The 19,805-nt window shown below is 37.0% G+C and overlaps 1 protein-coding gene across 12 annotated transcripts in view; it reads right to left on the bottom strand.

Moving 5' to 3' along the window:
* The window catches only part of DTNB (dystrobrevin beta), a 234,984-nt gene that overhangs the window by 113,601 nt on the left and 101,578 nt on the right, over positions 1 to 19,805 (bottom strand). For all 12 annotated transcript variants that reach the window (XM_041756399.1, XM_041756402.1, XM_041756393.1 and 9 more), the window contains exon 9: positions 850 to 974. In XM_041756399.1, the coding sequence (XP_041612333.1) occupies positions 850 to 974 (125 nt within the window). The remainder of the gene's footprint in view (positions 1 to 849; positions 975 to 19,805) is intronic.

Here is a 19,805-nt window from a genome sequence, read left to right as displayed (position 1 = left end):
TGGTTAAGCGTCTGATGCTTGATTTCAGCTCAGGTCATGGTCTCAGGGTTGTGAGATCGAGCCCTATGTCAGGCTCCACGCTTCCATGCTGGGCATGGAGCCTGCTTAAGATTTTCTTTCTCTCTCTCTCTCTCTCTCTCTGCCCACCCCTCTTGAAAACAAACCAAAGCAAACCAAAACAAAAAAATCCTACTGACTTTATCCAGTAGTACATACAATATCACCATTTAATTCAGAGTGAAGAATTCAGTTTAGAGGCTGAATCTTAACACTTCATTGTTTCTCCTTCATACTCTTCCTCTTTCTCTGCTTCTCTTTTTTGTTCCTGTCTGGCTTCCTTTCATTTAACATGAATATTCAAAGAAAATAAAAATAAAACACTAGTTTATTTATAGTATACAATCTCATGTTTCCTAATTTTCTCTCAATACAAAGAAGCAAATGAAGTTGATTTTCATTTCCATGTTGCCTAAACTATTTTTAAAAATAACTATAGGCATCATTGCTGCAGAGAATCTGATCTCTAATGCTGATTTAAGGAAGAACACACAAACAAAAAAAGGCAACCTTGCTAAAACCGGTTCAATAATCACTCTTTAGTATATTAATTAATGTTCCTGTTTGAGATCATTATATTACTTAGGCTTCAGGGCTCAGGAGCTAGCCTTCCACGTAAATATTTATGGTGACTTAAAGAAATGAAATCTTGAAGTCCTAAGTTCCCCCAAAAGTAAAGTATAAATCAGACGGTTAAATGTTCATGTTAGGTAAAGTTGGTTTTGATCCAAAAGAATTCAGCAAGGTCTCCATTTCAGTATAATCCATATCCATATCGAGGTGTATACTTACACAATATTTGCAAGGTCAAGTGGTTTCTCTGGTTGCTCAGGAAAAACAGGATGCGGAGGTTCTCTGGTGGGTACACACCCCAAAGATTTACTAATTGCATGGCTCAGCTTCTTTGCAGGGGATTTCTGTTCAAAGTAGAAAATAAGGAAATAAGAAACTAAATCTTCAAAAGAATAAAAAAGAATTCCAAAGGAACTTGGTGACAAGAACTGCAGAAAATTTCTTTTGAAATAAAAACTAAGATGCATTATAATCAACATTATTGGGCTTTACAGAAAGAAACCTACAGTTGTTCCAAGGACACTTGTGGTCCTTCATTTCTATGCTTACTCCCTCATTTCTACGGTACACTCTACGTTAATGTTAACTTTCCTTTTGAACCTCTCTCTGTGCCCCTTGCATGAACTCTCCCTTTTGATGCTTCTGGATCATTTTTTGTAAGATGTTATACTTAATTTCCCAATCAGAGTCAGAAATTTTTGCTGGACTAAAATACTAAAGGCTAAGATAATGCTGAGAGCTCGTGGCTTTTGAATGTTAGCAAATTAGCTGACTAAGTCACATCCCAAAACGTGCCTATTAAGAGAATATTCCGAAAATAAATGTGAGGCAGAACATTTGGTGCTAAGGGTCTGGCTATGTATACAGACACAGACGAGTGCCCTCATCTACACAGGCAGTCAGCATCAGACCCGTGACTATAAAATTCAGATACACTGAAGGTACAAGAGTAAGTTGGCATACTAATACATTTCTCTGTAAGGTAGAAGAAAATACACCAAATCCAAAAACTAGTGAGTCTAAGATTTAACAGTAAATATGCACAAAAGTGAACAATTCGCCACAACTAAGTTATCCAGAACATTCACATTGGAAACCCATATATAAAGGAGGCTCTTCATACATTGATATTATTGCTCAGCCAATTTCCTTTAAATGACATGGTTGTTGAGCTTTCTTTGGAAGGATATTAACTGCAAAAAGATGTAAGTATTTCATTCTGCACTCTACAGTGTACTACCATATGTACCACTCTAACTGAAAAACAGAACTTGTTTGCAGCTGTGGGCCTTATCAATACCACATCTCCATTTAATATTTATATGCTGCTTGCATGTATTTAACATAAAATAAGCAAAACTCTCGTTGCCTTTAAGACTATGTAAGGAAAGAAAGGGCACCTAGGTGACTTAATCATTAGGCATCCAACTCTTGATTTTGGCTCAGGTCATGATCTCAGGGTCATGGGATTGAGCTACATGTCAGGCTCCATGCTCAGCACAGAGTCTACTAAAGACTCTCTCCTTTTCCCCCACCCCTACCTCCCCACCCTCTGCTCTTCCCACCCTCTCTCTCTCTCCAAAATAAGTCTTAAAAAAAAAAAAGGCTATATAGGGAAAATTACTACTTTGTTTATAACACAGGCTAAATAATACCAATTTCTTCAGAAACTTCGTATATTGGCTCCAAATCAACTATCACTAACCCCTTTAACACATTAAATTCTGGGCAAAATCTAAATGTAATCTGATTTCCTAAAAGTCCTACAAAGCTAAACAAAGCAGAAATGTTAAACACCCCCCACCTCACGCGCTTTCTCTCCTTTTTGCCTAATGACGGGCTAAAATGTGACTTGACCCTCCCCTCTCATCTGTTTTCTACACAGCCCCAGACCTTGTGTCACTTCTGCCTAACACCTTTCAAAGGCTGATAATCACTTACAGAATGAGGTCTAAACACGCACCATCACATCCCATACAAAAGCCTTCCTATCTGGCTCCCATCTCTCCTCTTCCTAGTACGTACATGAGGAGCTAGCTACTCAGCCCAAACACCATGCCATTCTGATATTGCCCTTTGCCTGTCTATTTTTCAGTAGGTTTTCTGCTCAGGTCTGCAGACTCCTTGCAAGCCTTGCCCTGGGCAGACCTTCCTTCTGGCTCCAGAAGTCAGAGACCACCTTTTCCACATACCTGTTTACTGTGCATGTTTCCACTGCTATGCTTAATCATGCTATGGTGCACTTTTTAATTTATGTGTCTATCTCTGTGAAACTAGTGCTCCTGAAAAAGTAGAATCTGTGTCTTATTCATCTTTATAGTCCCAGAATCTGTCCTGTAATAGAACATGTTATTTGAGCAATTTGCCTAGATGAATTTTCTACATTGCTTTTTCCTGGCCAAACCACATAAGCTTATTTTTTGAGTTATAACACAAGTGTGATACAGAGAACATCAGAGAATACCTTGATTCACCTTTACAACTAAATCTGTAATCCACATATTAATTTCATGATATTTTGTTATGTCTGAGAACCACCTGGGACATTAATTCACGTAGTCTATGTGATATGGATAATCAGAGAGACTACTTTAGCTGCATCCTGAGCAAAAACAGCCATGGAATCAGAGGTTTCAGGGAACCTGGGTGGCTCAGTGGTTGAGCATCTGCCTTTGGCTCAGGCTGTTATCCTGGGGTCCTGGGATCGAGTCCCGTGCCAGGCTAATTCAGAGAGCCTGCTTCTCCCTCTGCCTATGTCTGTTTCTCTCATGAATGAATAAATAAAATCTTAAAAAAAAAAAAAAAAGAAATCACAGATTTTTGGTGTATATTTTATAATACAATTACAAATTAAATTAAAACAATTACCTGATGATTAAATGTTTCTCTCTTTATCACCTTATAATCCCTAGCAGTATGCTTGTAATGCTTTTGAGAACTCTGCTTTAAAACCAAGGTTTAACATCAGATCCAACTTTGAGTCTCAAAAATATAGACTGAAAGGTAAAACTAATACATCAAAGTCAATGCCAAACAATTAGAACATATCAAGAGTTCTGACATGCACAGAAAGGGAAAAAACTGAGAATATATATAGAAATTAGAATATGAACTAAGGACCAAACCAAAAAGGATTACTCTGAAAATTTTTAAAATAACGTATTCAATTAGGTTGTCTAAATATGTAAATAAATGACTTCCTTAAGAAGATATCAAAGAGTAAATTAGGATATGCACCTGACGTGAATTTTGCTATCTAGCTAGTTTAGGAGGCTAAGATTAACAAAGCCTGAAATCCTGAATGCAAAAATGGTTAGAAGCTCCAAGATAGGGACATCTCCTCTCCAGCTCCTGAGCCCCTGGGACAATGCCTAGGACTGGGCAGTTAGTCATTCAATATTTACAGAAGTGAGGAAGAAAGGTAGTCTGGGTACAGACTGGTGTCTTTCACACCTCGTTTAAGCTACTCTGCCAAACACAGCATTTTACATCTCTGTACCTTCCCATCACCTGGACTCTAAAATTAATAAACATATGGAAAGGCCTTAACCTGAAAAGGTACATCTTTCCCAACACACTCATAGGTGATGATTTTCAAACTTTGTGCATTTTCAGTACCTTAATCAACATTACCGAATTTCAAACCATTTCCTACCGTCTCTTAAAAATACTACAGGTTACAATAAAAAAAATACATAGCCGAGTATATAAAATGTGCATGTGCAGTTTAAACAGTTATAAAACAAATACCCACCTACCCTCTATTCTGCCTGAGAAACAGAAATATGGGAGTCACTCTGAAGCCTTGCAGTGGGATCTTATGCTAAGAGCCCCCTCTCCACCATACCTGCTCCTCTCCTGGTAACCTGTATTCTGGATTTTGTATTAATCATGTCTTTGATTTTATTACTTTAGCAATTATGTATAAATAATACATGATTTATTTAATACATGTTTAAAACCTATATAGACTTAGATATATTTTGCTGCAACTTGCTTTCACTTAAAATTATGTTACAAATCATCCATATTGATATATGTATCTGTAAGTCATACATTTTTTTCACCAACTGATTGTATCTCACTGCTTAATTACATCATAATTTATATATCCATTCCATTGCTGATGAACATTTGGGTTGCTTCCATTTTTTCCCTCTCACGCACAATGGTGCTATAAGCTTTCTTGTCCAGGTCTCCAGAAGGCCATGTGTAAGAGTTTCTTTCATCAGAATGGAATTACCCGATCATGAGTTATATGCACATTCAATTTTACTAGGCACTGCCAACTTGTTTTTACAAAGTGGTTACAATAATTTCTACTCCATCAGCTGTGTGAGAGACTTCTTAAATCTCCACACTCTGGCTAACCCTTGTTATTGTCAGACATTTTAACATTTGCCAGTCTAGTGGGTGATAAATGATACTGTGGTTTTAATTTGCAATTCTCTGATTGCCAAAAAGGTTGAGCATCTTTTCCAATGTTTACGAGCCATTTGGGTTTCTTCTGTGAAATGCTTATTCCTGTCTTCGGTGTAGCGTTTCACTGGGTTGCCTTTCTCTTACTGATTTGTAGGAGTTCCTTTTTTTTTAATTTATTTTTTAAAGACTTTGAGACAGTGAGACCAAGTGAGTGAGACAGAGAGAGAGTGAGCACAAGTAGGGGGAGGGACAGAGAGAAAGAGAGAAGCAGACTCTGCGCTGAGCCCAGAGCTCCACGTGGGGCTCCAGAGGGGGCTCCATCCTGGCACTCCAGGATCATGACCTGAGTCAAAGGCGGCTTAACCTATTGAGCCACCCAGGAGCCCTATAAGAGTTCTTTATATTTTTTGTATTTTAACCCTACAGAAGTTAGGTTTTACAAAGAACTCCTTCTTTAAGGCTTTATTTTGATGGACAGTCATCTTTAACTACTGTAATGGTAGTCCCAATTTATTAATCTTTTCCTTTATATTTTGTGCTTTTTGTATCTTAAGAAATATTCCCTCCCTGAGATCATAAAGATATTCTCCTACACTGTCTTCTCAAATTTTTTATTTTTCTCTGATATTCAATTTAAATCTACTTAGATTTTCTTATAGATATGAGGAAAGAATCCAAGTTTATTCTTTATAGATAATCAATTGCCACACAACCATTTAATAAATAGGTCATTTGTTTTCTACTCCATATTCCATTTCTGTCTCCGTACAGTGTAACAGGGATTGAATTGTAGCTTCCTCATATCCTCTCAGGTAGTATCTTACGAGTCTTGTTCAGGAGTGTCTTCATTACTCCTGACCCTTTGTATCTCCCCTTAAATTTTAAAACGAGTTTTTATTTACCACAAAATATCCTGTCGGGATTTCAATGGGAACTTATCAAATCTATAGAAAATTTTGGAGAGAAATGACATCTTCATATATTGAACATTTCTTTTATCAATGTGTTCAATTTCTCATATATTTTAAACCTTCTTTAATGTCTTTCAATAAAGTTAAACTCTTGTCCATAAAGGATCTATACAACTCTCTTACTTCTAGTTTTTTATACATAAATTTTGTAACCAACAACCCTGCTCTCATTTTACTTTAAAGAATTGTAGTAAGGGGCACCTGGGTGGCTCAGTTAAGTATATGACTTTGCCTCAGGTCATAATCTCAGGGTCCCTGGGATCAGCGGCCCCCACCTCCCTGGTCAGGCTCCAACTCAGCAGGGAGTCTGCTTCTCCCTCTCCAGCTTCCCCTCCCCCTGCTCATGCTCTCTTTCTCTCTCTGTCAAACAAATAAAATCTTTAAAAAGAGAGAAGAATTATAGTAAGGCATACATAAAAATTTACCACCTTAATCATTTTAAAGTGTACAGTTCAGTAAAATATATTCACATCGTTGTACAATCAATCTCCAAAATTTTTTCATCTTGCCAAACTGAAATGCTATTTTCATTAAACAACTTCTCATTTCCCCTTCCCCTCAGTCCCTGGTTACCACCAGTCTACTTTTTGGTTCTATGAATATTACTACTCTAGACAACCTCATATAAATAGAATCATACAGTATTTGCCTTTTTGTGACTGGCTTCTATTACTTAGAATAATGTCCTTCAGGTCCATCCACGTTGGAGCATGCGTCAGAATTTCTTTCCTTTATCAAGGCTGAATCATATTCCATTGTATATGTATACCACATTTTGTTTATCCATTTATCCATCAATGGACACTTGAGTTGCTTCCAAGTTTCAGCTATTGTAAATAATCTATTATGAACATGGGTGTATAAATATCTCAAGATTATACTTTCAATTCTTTTGGAATATACCCAGAAGTAGAATTATTGGTAATTCTATATTTAATTTTTTGAGAAACATCCATACTGTTTTCCACAGTGGCTGCACCATTTTACATTGTACCAAACATGGGTTCTAATTTCTCTACACACTCACCAACACCTTCTCTTTTTTTAAATAGTAACCATCCTAGTAGGTGTGAGGAATATCTCATTGTCGTTTTGATTTGCATTTCCCTAATGATTAGTGATGTCACTTATCTTTTCATATGCTTGTAGCCATTTTTATATCATCTTTGGAAAAATGTCCATTCAAGTTCTTAGCCTATTTTTCATATGAGTCACTTGGTTTTTGCTGTTGAGTTATAGAAGTTCTTTAGATATTCTAGATATGAACACCTAATCAGATACGTGATATACAAATATTTTCTCCCATTCCATCATTTGCCTTTTCACTATGTTTGTGTCCTTTGATGCACATAAGTTTTTAATTCTATTGATTTATCTGAAGATTCTCTCAGACTTCCTACAATGACAGTTATCATCAAATAATGACAATTTTGTTTCTTTTCAATTCAAACACTTTTTCCTTATTTATTATGCTGCTTAGGACTACCAATAAAATGCTAAGTGGAGGTGGTGAAGCGAAGCTTTGTTTTGTTTAACAATCTTAAATAATTTTAACATTTCATTAGTAAATATAATGAATACTATCAGTTTTTATAAATATATTAGGTTGCTAAGGTTTTTTGTTTTGAAGAGTTTTTTTCTGGTGTATCTGTGTGTGTAAATTATTGATGGATACCAGGTTCAATTTTTTAAAATAGACATATCTTATGTAAGTCTTTTCAGATGATTATATGGGTTTAACCCATTAATCTATGAATTTGGTTTTGTTGTAATAATTTATCTTTAATTGCTGGAATAAAACTAGTGTGGTCCTGATGTACTATCTTTTTTGTACACTGCTAGATTCAGCTTCATAGTATTTTCTTTAGGTTTTCATTTCTATTCATGAAAACAGCTTATAATTTTCCTTTCTTACTGTCCTCATAAGGTTTTGATACGAAGGTTATTCTTGCCTCAGGAATGAAACTGGAATGCTCATTATTTTTTCTGGAATCTAGGAAGTTTTACATAATACTGGAATTCATTTTTTCTTTGAATATTTGCTGAAACTCCTATCAAGTCATTCAGGCCTGGGATGCCTGGTTGGCTCAGTGGTTGAGCGTCTGCCTTTGGCTCAGGTCGTGGTTCTGGGGTCCTGGGGTCGGAGCCCACCTGCTTCTCCCTCTGCCTATATCTCTGCCTCTCTCTCTGTCATGAATAAATAAATAAAATCTTAAAAAAAAAAAAAGCCATTCAGGCCTGATTGTTTATTTGGAAGCTTTTTATGCTACTAAATCAAATTATTTAATGATTATACTACTATTTGGGATTTTTATTCCATCTTGAACCAGTTTTGGTAAGTAAGGTTGTTCTAGGAATTTATTCATTATCAACTAAGCTTTCAATAACCAATGTACTGCTTTTTTCTTGTCATCTTTCTGTTCATTGATTCCTAAGCCAAATGCACTATAATCACAGAATATAGTTTATATGATACTAATTCTCTTTTGAGGCTTCCTTAATGTGGTCAATTTATTTTTATTTTTTTATTTTTTTAATTTTTATTATTTTTTTTAATGTGGTCAATTTTTTAGTGTTTGACAAGATGTGTAATCATTAATTACTGGGTACATTCAAATTTTCTATAGTCATTGTCTAATGATTTTAACAACTGTTGAGAGAAGTATGGGAAAATTACCATTTTAATAATGTATTTTTCAACTTCTATTGTGCCCCTAATAATATTATTTATGTATTGTATAGCTACATTAGTATATGTATTTCTGTGGAATTAACTGCTTTATTTTTTAAGATTTTATTTATTTATTCATGAGAGACACAGAGAGAGAGGCAGTATGAGCACTGGGTGTTATTCTATATGTTGGCAAAATGAACACCAATAAAAAATAAATTTATAAAAGAAAAAAAAAAAGAGAGAGAGAGAGGCAGAGACACAGGTAGAGGGAGAAGCAGGCTCCATCCATGCAGGGAGCCCAACGTGGGACTCGATACTGGGTCTCCAGGATCACACCCTGGGCCGAAGGCAGTGCTAAACTGCTGAGCCACCCAGGATGCCCCGAACTGCATCTTTTTATTCTGGCAAACTATCTCTGGTAAAAAAAAGTTTTTATTGTGACCGAATATACATAGTGTAAAATATACCATTTTAGCCTATCTGGTAAAGATTTTTGTCCTGAAATCTATTTTCTGAGATTAATATAGTTTTACTAAATTTCTTTTGGTTGGTACTTTGCCTGATATGTTTTTTTTTAACCTTAATGTTTAACCTTTTTGTATCTTTTTTTTTTTCGCTGTCTCATAAACAACATAAAGTTCAATTTTTAAAAATAGTCATTTGACAACTGCTGCTTTTTATCTGGAACGTTAATTTACTGATTACGAATATACTTTTATTTCTATGGTTTATTAAATCATTATTTTATTATTTATTTGATTACTTTCCCTTTATCTTTTCTTACTTTTTTTAGGTTTTGTTTTCTCATTTTTCTCATTTTATTTTGTTTTCCTTTTTTGGCAACCATACTCTGAGTCTACTCTTCTAGTGTTTGCTTTTTGTTGTTTTTTTTCCCTGAACTGGGAGAAATGGTTATTAAGAATGTATTATCAATATGCCTGGGTGGCTCAGGGTCGGGTGTCTGCCTTCGGCTCAGGTCGTGATCCTGGGATTAAGGATCAGGTCCCACATTGGGCTCCCTGTGAGAAGCCTGCTTCTCACTCTGCCTATGTCTCTGCATCTCCCTCTCTCTCTCAGTCTGTGTCTCTCATGAATAAATAAATAAACCAAAAAAAAAAAAAAAAGAATGTAGTGTCACATACCTGGCAGGAGCTTTTGCACACTAAGAAAGGCTAATTTAGCCCTCTCAACAGTCTTATCAATTAGATGTTAAGAGTCTCAATTTGATAGGTACAGAAACTAAAGCTAATAGAAACTCAGTGTGTCTTATTCTTTTCACAGTACAATAAGCCCCTCCACGGGTGAAATGACTGAGAGAAAGAACACATAGGGATTAGGAAAGACAGTGAGACATTCTTGCAAACAGCCAGCAACTGACTGGGGATGCCAAGTACCACAATGGAAGTCATGAAGAGGAAACCTGGCTGGATGACCCAGCCATGGGACAGAGTTTTCAAATGAGGGGTAGATTCCAATGTAGGGAGCAAGAGGTGGTCTGTGCTGTTACTGCTGCACCATGTGCTCCTATGCAGGGCTAAAACTTGCTTTCCTCAGACAACCATAGACCAGGCACTAAGACACTCTGAACAAATTTTTTGTTGAGCTCAGATGATGGTATTTTCAATCAGCCTGGAGCTAACTGCTTGCACAGCACAGGCACATGGTGACAGGCCCTGACACTTGGGAGCTCAATAGCCTAATGGAAAAAGCTCAGGATTGGTGCCTCGGAGGCCATTCCTGTCATGTTCACTTCAAATTACTCTCTCTGCGTCCATCATCCTGAGCTCCAAGCCACCATAGAGGGGATCCACGAAGAAACATAAGCCTCTTAAATCCTCAGACAAGCCAGGAACCTCCACTAACTATTTTAACATGAATACTTGCCACAACCTTAATTAGCATCTATACTCTCATCCTCTAAACTTAAAAGTCTTTAACTCTACTCATGCCTTAACTACAGTCATGTCATAGTTGACTAGTTCTCTAGTTGCATCTTATTTTAAACCCACCAAAATAAGTCAATTATTATTTTACACATGATGCTTATTTACATTTACCCACATTTACCAATTCCACTGTGCACTATTACTTCTTGTATCCCATTTCTTCCTTATTGCTTCTATTTATTTTTCCCTAAAGTATATATTTTATTATTCCTTCAGCAACAGTCTATTGGTGGCAAAACCACTAAGACTTTTTCCAAAAATAGATTTTTTTCCCCTCTTTGCTCTTGAATGGATTAGCTAAGTATATAATTCTAGGTTGATTTTATGGCTCTATCCTTTATTTGCCTTTCACATTTTCCATTTCCCTATTGTGTTCAATATTCTATGTCCTGGTTAATTTCTTCAGATGTTTTCCATTCCCTAATTTTTGCTGTAGCTGTCTCTAATTTTCTATTTAACCCCTCTTTAACCTTAATATTTTTTATTTTTAGAAGTTTAATTTGGGACAAGTAGACTCTACATTAAGTATAGAGCCTGACACAGGGCTTGATCTCACAACCCGGAAATCATGACCTGAACCGAAATCAAGAGTCCAACACTTTACCAACCGATCCACCCAGTTGCCTCTTTAACTTTTTTTTTTTTTTTTAAGATTTTATTTACTTATTTGAGAGAGAGAGAGAGTGAGAGCAAGAAAGAGTATGCACGCATTTGCAAGCACAAGCAGGGAGAAGGAGTAGAGGCAGAGGGAGAACAGACTCCCTCTAGAGCAGGGAGCCCAATGCAAGACTCAATCCCAAGACCCTGAGATCATGACTAGAGCTAAAGGCAGATGCTTAACCAGACTGAGCCACTCAGGCACTCACCTCTTTAACTTTTTAAACGTAGAATTTTCTAAAGTTCTTGGCACATTAAAGCTCCTATTTGTTGATTCTCTTCCTGATCATTTCATAACTGAATTTGCAATTTTTGATAATGAGTTCACTTTTAGCAGGGACTGCTTTTTGTATGGGAGTCCCATTTGTACCTTCTCTGGGCCAGTGGAGTATTTTTAGTCCCTCTTTTTCAAGGAGGCTGCTATTCTAAAGTCCCAGCCTTTACAAAAATATTAGTTCTATTCATCTTTAGTGGATCCACCTTAGATTTCCCATGCCACAGGGGCAGTAAACCCCAACCACTGGCCTAAATCCAGTATCCAGTCTGATAATTCCATGAGATACCACAATTTTGGGTTTAATTTTCGATAGCCAGATATTTATCTTTTATTCCGGTTCAATTCTACATTTTAGTTTTGTTGTTCCTGTTACATTTAATCTGGCATGCCTGTCTGTCATTGGGGATAGGAAACTATAGTCTGCTTAGTCTACCATGTTGCTGAAGCCAGCAGTTTTAAGTTGGTGTAACAGACAGATCTTCTAAGGTTTAATTATTCTTGTACTTCCAAGATAAATGCTATGTAGTCATCAAGCTCAAATTAATTTACTAAAATTTTTTCAAATATTTATTTGAAAGAGAGAGATAGCGAGAGAGAACATGAGCGGGGTGTGGGGAGAGGCAGAGGGAGAAGCAGGCTCCTCACTGATCATGGAACCCAATGTGGGGCTTGATCCCAGGACCCCAAGCCAAACAGAGACGCCTAACCAACTGAACCACTCAGGCACCCCGGATGTGAAGTTTTTAATAGGATCATTGGGCCTGCTACACTTAGAACAGACTGAAGGTCACAAGGACAGAATCAGGGACACCACTGGGAAAGCCCCATAATAATTTTAAAATGTATATATTTATATACATACACATATAAATAAATGCAGAGTCGTTAAAGGCAGGACAAACAGGCTCACAACTGATAACAACTCTTATAAATTATACTTTTTTAGCATTTTGAACTCCCTCTTTGTCCCTTCCAATGTTGTTTGCCTTGTTTTGTCTCATGCTAATCTTTTATACTGCTTTTTTTATACCTTTATTGTCAACTGTTTGTATCCCCTTCTAAAATAACATACGGTGGCTTTTGCTGTCTTGTTAAATCTAAGTTTTTACCTCTTAAGTAGAGGAGTTTAATTCATTTTTACACTGATGTGCAAGTTTATATTTATTCCTAGTGACTTATTTTGTGTTATTTACCATGGTTTTCTTTTTTCCTACTCTCCTGTCTCCTTTCGGATTGATCCAGATTGTTTCTGCTATGGTTTTTCTTCCAACAGTTTTAAGGTTCTATATTTTATATCTGATTCTAGTAGCTGCCCTTACATTTTCAATGCATATGTAAGATTACATTTTTTACAAGTTTGAGTTAATTATATTTTATCATTCTCATCCTGCAATCCCCAGCATGCATTTATTGCCCCCTTTCCCTCCACCAAATCACAAATTCCATGCTGTTCACTTGGCTGCTTTAAGTTACAATTTACTAAAAGTCATCTTCTATTTTACAACCAACATTTATTTAGGTTTAACATTCTTTTCCTGCTTTCTCTTGTATCCTATTCCTACCTTCTAGTTTTTTTTTTTTTTCCTACCACAGTGTATTTTTGGATTAGTTCTTTCAACAAAAGGCTGTCAAAGTCCTTCAAGTCTGAAAATGTTATTACAGTGCCCTCACTGTTGAAAGGAAGTTTGGGTGGGAAGAGAATTTTAGGTTCCAATTTATTTTCTCTCAGCATCTTGAAGGCATTGTGCTACTGTTTTCTTAAAACCAGCAATTAAGTCTAATATCATTTGGATTCTCAGTCTTTTCCATCTGGTGTCTCCTAAGAATTTCTCTTCATCATTATCACTCTGACATGGATAGGTGCTGTCTTTTGTATTGGTTCTTTTCAAAATGTATTCTTCTCGACAGTTAGGCTCTTTTTACCTAAGGGTTCATACTTCCAGCTCATTTTCTTCACTTGCAACTCCTATTGGATAAATATTTTAACTTCCACACAGTCCTAAATACCTCAACCTTTGTTTCAAACTCTTTGGTCTCCTGATATTGAGTTTTGAGAGAACTTCTCACCCTGTTTTAGTTCACTAATTTGTTCTTTCGCTATATCCAGTTTGCTATAGCCTATCCAATGAGCTTGTTCAACAACCACATTCTTCATTTTCATTATTGTTGATCATTTCATTAATTCTGCTTCTTGTATTAAGCATGAAAATCTATGCTTGGTCCTCTAAGGAAATTAAATTGACATATTTTTTTAAAAGATTTTATTTATTTATTTGACAGAGAGCACACAAGTAGGGAGAGCGGGAGAGGGAAAAGCAGGCTTTCCACTGAGCAGGGAACCCAATGCGGGCTCGCTCACAGGACCCTGGGATCATGACCTGAGCTAAAGGCAGATGCTCAACCGAATGAGCCACCCAGAAGCCCCTACATTGACCTCTTTTTAAAGTGTCTTTCTCATTGTTCTACTTGCTAAAGTGCAGTTCTCCTATTTATACTTCGCTGTGCTAGGCTTCCTTTGGGTTTTCATGGTTTTTGGCCATGCAAACATCTCCCATAACACTGTTCAGTTGCCACCTTAGCCAGCACTGGACTTCTGGCCAGGAGACCTCAAGCTGAATCTGTTCTGACAAAGAGCAGCTTCCAAGTCTTGCAGTAATGATGACCTCAAAAGTCAGTGTGAGCAGCTCCTTACTGCAAATTCTCATTTAATATATATCTCCTTTGCTTAAAGATATCTTATGACTTCTAATCTGGAACATTCCTTTTCTTTTCCATTTTGAAAGAATTTATTCATCTAACTTAAAGTTTTATCATTTCTATGGGTTTGGTGCAGAAGAAAGGCGAAGTATGTGTTTGGTCAGATATCTCAAAATTGGATCTTTTATTTCTTTATCATCTCTCTGCATTCTCTTCAGCTTCTTTGTGGAACTCTTTATTTTTATTTTTATTTTTTAAAGATTTTATTTATTTATTCATGAGAGACACACAGAGAGAGAGAGAAAGAGACAGAGAGAGAGAGAGAGAGACATAGGAAGAGGGAGAAGCAGGCTCCATGCAGGGAGCCCGATGTGGGACTTGATCCCAGAACTCCAGGATCACGCCCTGAGCCGAAGGCAGATGCTCAACCACTTAGCCACCCAGGCATCCCTGGAACTCTTTTTAGATGGCAGTCTAAATAATGAGTCCATTTATCCTCCATGTCTTAGTTTTCTTTTCTATTACTTTATTCTTTTGTGATGGGCTTAGGAACACTTCTTTGCTCTAGCTTCCAGTTCGCAAATTTGCTCTTCTGCTGGAAACATTTTCAATTAGCCCATCTAAGGAATCTTACTTTGACAATCAAAATTTCATTTCCTGGATCAATACTTAATTATTTTTGGTAGATAAAATAACTGAATATCTCTCTCCAAGGTTTCAACTATACATATTGTAAAATCTAGTTCTATCTATTCCGTTAATTCTAGGAGATAAATTCTTCTCTTATCTCCTCTGCACGGTTGTGTTCCTCTTGTTTTTTGTGATATTTAGCAAAGTGCTCATCTTTGGGGCACCTAGCTGGCTCAGTCAGGAGAACATGCAAGATTTCAGGGTTGTGAATTCAAGCCCCACATTGGGTGTGGAGCCTACTGAAAGAAAGAAAGAAAGAAAGAAAGAAAGAAAGAAAGAAAGAAAGAAAGAAAGAAAGAAAGAAAGAAATGTTCATCTTTATCCTCAAGGCTCTGTTCAGACAGTCTATCCATGTGCACTGCCTACCCAGAGGGGAGAAGTGTTTTCAGTGAATGGAGGAGGGACCATCTCATGGAAAAGATTTGTACCTAGTCTTCTGAGCATGGAAGCTTCTTGTTCTTCTGGAATTCACCAATCACCTGGATCTCAGCCCTGTCTCTCCAACCCCAGTTCCTATGTACACTACACCTGTCTGAGACACCTCCATCACCATGCAACAGTACCAGTCACTCTCTTACTTGCCCTGAGCCCTTCATAGCTTTCTATAACTACTACTTCCTAGTGGAAGTAGACACTATTCTTCTAGATGTGATTCTTATCCTGAGCCAAAATACTTTCTTAACCTTGTTTTGGACCAAGATTTCCTTTCTGCAAACAGATCCCATGTGCTTTTCATGGGGATTCTTCATGGACTAGGGCTTCTCTAGTATACTTGCAGATTATTTTAAAAATATTCTGAAGTATCATTTCTAAGAATTTGGGACAAGAAGGAAAGCTATATCAGGTTTTCAGTCCACCACCTTGAAATGGAATTCCCACTTCTTTTTTTAAATTAAAGTTAATAAAAATTTATTTTGAAAATTTTGTAGTATCTTGTGATATACTATTTTTGGCTTTCAGAATAACTGCTTTAGAAAGTAAAAAATTCAAATTGCTAAAACTCCAGTTTAACTTAATTTGTAAAGGTATAATTTTGATTGATTAATGTATGAGAGAAATGTAATCCATGTAATTTTTGTTACACTTCCAAGATTTAAGAGTATTAACTCTCTAACAGTTATGAAAATGTGGTTAGGTAGGATAAAAATGTAATTAGTTCACAATATGGCTTCTGAAATATGCTTATAAGTTACAATAACCTCTTAACCCACAAAAAGGAATCATTGCTATTCCAACTGGTCCAACAATAGATGAGGTAGGAGCTGCATAAAGAATAGCAGTATCTTGGACTGAGCAGCAAATAGCTTCAGCTCCTCTTTCAGGTGAAAAAGATGACAGATTTGCAGGAATTCAACATGGACAGACTGACATTCCTAGGTATGCCATGATCATCAATGCAGTACTTATGGTTCCCCACATACCAACCCCGGGGGTGACAGTGGCACTCTTAAAGCACAAACAATTGCTACATTAATTGCAAGTAAATCAAAACTGAAAAAGTTGTGAATGCATACAGACAAAAACACAGTTCAAGGCCAAACTTTGAGTTGTCAAGCTGGCCTGAGTTGAAAACATTCAATTTTGTGTGGGCGTTGGCACTCTTCACAGTATATACAACAGAGAAAAATGCTGCACCAAGTAGCAGATTGCCCTATAAAACATCGGTCTGATACCATGGATAGAACATTCCTTCTCTGTAGGTTTAACTGGCAGTTTATATTCCTATCCTCTTCAAAAAATACTTTGAGTTTTGTTGTTCCATAAAAGATTTAAAAGTAACATATTCCTGGGCAGCCCAGGTGGCTCAGCCATTTAGCGCTGCCTTCAGCACAGGGCCTGATCCTGGAGACCCAGGATCAAGTCCCACGTCAGGCTCCCTGCATGGAGCCTGCTTCTCCCTCTGCCTGTGTCTCTGTCTGTCTGTCTGTCTATCTCTCTGTGTCTCTCATGAATAAATAAATAACATCTTTATAAAAAAAAAGGGGGGGCAATATATTCCTAATAAACAAAGAGATAGATAAATAGCATAGCTCATACACTGCTGGTGGGAGTATATAGAAGTAAAGCCACTTTGGAAAGTAACTTTGAAGTATCTAGTAAAACTAAAGATGCACAGTGCCCTTGAATCAGGGATTCCACTTCTAAAAACATCCTCTTAGAAAAGCTCCACACTGCACAAGATGACCTGTGCCAGAAAATCCACTAAAAATTTGTTTGGAAAAGTAGAAAATCAGAAACAAGTTGAATGTCAATCAGTAGAAGAATAAATCAATTCTAAATGGCATTGAAAATAACCGTATCAACACAAGGATCATTTAAAAACAATATAGATAAAAAAGAGGCTGCAGGAAAAAAAATATATGCACTATGACGCTATTTTGATAAAGTTTATAAGGTTATAAGAAACAATCCTATATATTTAAATAGTCACATTCATGTGCATAACAAAAAATGCAAAAATATGAATGGAAATACTAAATACCAAAATCAAAATAGAGGTTATCTCTGAGGAGGAAGGAGAATGCAGATGTATTACAGACTTCTTTTCATATTTGTTTTTTTTTAAAGATTTTATTTATTTATTCATGAAAGACACACAGAGAAAGATAGGCAGAGACACAGGCAGAGGGAGAAGCAGGCCCCACACTGGGAGCCCGACATTGGACTCAATCCTGGGTCTCCAGGATTGCACCCTGGGCTGCAGGCGGCACTAAATCACTGCGCCACTGGGGCTGCCCCATATTTGTACACAAAAATTGATTTCACTTATTTTGACTGCAACATATATAGAATTTCATAGGTATAGTTACGTACAAACCATAACAAATTTAACCATTTTACTACTATTGAATATTTTAGACATTTCATTTTTTAGGGGGGTTAGGCTCTGCCAAATAATGCTGATATGATAACATCATAGACAAATCTTGGTACAAATGTTCTTATGGAAGAATCTCTAGATGGGGAATTATTGGGTCAAAGGTTATATTCATTTAAAATTTTATTTTTCATGTATATCCATTCACACTCCTGCCAAGAATCTTCTAGAGTACTCTTCTCCATATTCCTTTCAGAACTGGATCTTAGCAATCTCTTAAGGTCGGGTAGGCATAAAATGAACCATGATCAAAAGCAGTTTAAAAACTGGAACAAGTGGGAAATGCCAACTTAGAAAGTTCCTTATTAAACACAAGTATAAAGGCTAATAACATACTGAGAACTTAACGATATAATGGAATATACAGACAAACAAACAGATACTTACAATGGCATGGTAAGTTGAAAATGGTGTTCAGTGTGCCACAGCAAAGCATGAACAGACATGTAAATCAGACTGAGAGATCAGGGAAAGAGGCAACAGCTGAGCTGAATTGTAGAGGCTCTGACAGCAGTTGGGAAGATAGGGAGGAGAGGAGGAAAAGGCAGCTAGAACAATAGATTTCAAGACAGAAAGGTAAGAAAACATGTGGAACAGGTACCTACAAATAGTTCAGTACTGATAGAGAGCTGCCTGTGAGTCGAAGATATAAGTAGAAGTCCCAGGCCACAGACATAAGTCTAAAGGTTTTTCAAACATTACTTAATAAAAGAGAACTTCAGTGTGTTGTAAATCATTTGATTTACAAGTACATATTGGGCAGACAGAGCTCTGACTCAAGAGCAATGACAGGTTGCATGGCAGGAGAGAACAAGGAAGTGTGACCAATACTTCAGGTTTTGGCAAACAAAGGGTCTAGTCAGCTAAAACAAGTAGAAGCAGAGCACAGAGGACTACAGAAGCAGACTAACAGACGGTCAAAGCCCTGAGACAGAGAAGGGAGGCTAGAAAGTGTGGAGGTGGGAAAACCAAGAGCTTCTGTGCACACATGGGGGCCTGGAGTGTAACAGGAACTAGAAATGTTTTTGGAAGGATCACCAGGGCAGCCTGGATCACCAACTGTATGACTACACCTGGGCAACCAAGATCTGCAAGGGTTGTCGCAAATATTGCCACAGGTCAAGGCAGGAGGAGAGCCAGGAGTCAAGTAACACCATCCATGATACAAACACACCAAAGTCAGGAAACAAAGACTACCACCACTAGGACTTAGTGCTGCTCTGAAACACTTTCCCAAACTTGCCTAAAGATTTAAAAAAAAAAAAAATCCTGGGACCCTTGTTTTAAAAATAAAACAAAGCAAAGCAGATTCCTCTTCCTCAACCCAGACCTACTAAGATAAAATGTCGAGTAGATTAAAGGCTTGGTATTTTGTATATTTAATAAGCTGCCAAGTTGATTCTTTTCAGGCAAATTTAGGATACACTACTCTGGAAGTTCCTACCAACACAAAGATGTTAAAAAAAAAAAAGTTGTAATTATCAGAAAATTACTAAGTTACAGTTTCTTCTAGGTGATACAGGTGTCTACTTAGAAGTCCAAGAAAATTGACTGAAAAATTATTAGAATTATGTATTGACAGAAAAACCAGTGAGACTTCAAGATGGAAATGTCCATTAGACCACGGACTATAGGAATATTAACCTAGAAAAGAAGTCTGGGCTGGAATTAAGAATTGCAGAAATCTGGGGCACTTGGGCAGCTCAGTCAGTTAAGTGTCTTCCTTCACCTCAGGTCATGATTCTGGAGTCCTAAGAACAAGTCCCACATCGGGCTCCCTGCTCAGTGGGAAATCCGTTTCTCCCTCTCCTCACTTGTGCTCTCTCTTGCTATCTATATCTGTCTCTCAAATAAATAAATAAAATCTTTTTAAAAATTGCAGAAATCTATCCATGTCCAGGAGTATCACTTAAAAACCTGGAACTGTGTGAAAACATTCAAAGAGAGAGCACCAAAAGAGAAG

Source organism: Vulpes lagopus, chromosome 5, assembly GCF_018345385.1.
Source record: "Vulpes lagopus strain Blue_001 chromosome 5, ASM1834538v1, whole genome shotgun sequence".
Classification (NCBI taxonomy): domain Eukaryota; kingdom Metazoa; phylum Chordata; class Mammalia; order Carnivora; family Canidae; genus Vulpes; species Vulpes lagopus.
The sequence above is the reverse complement of the archived record's forward strand: the minus strand, read 5'-3'. Positions and strand labels throughout refer to the sequence as shown.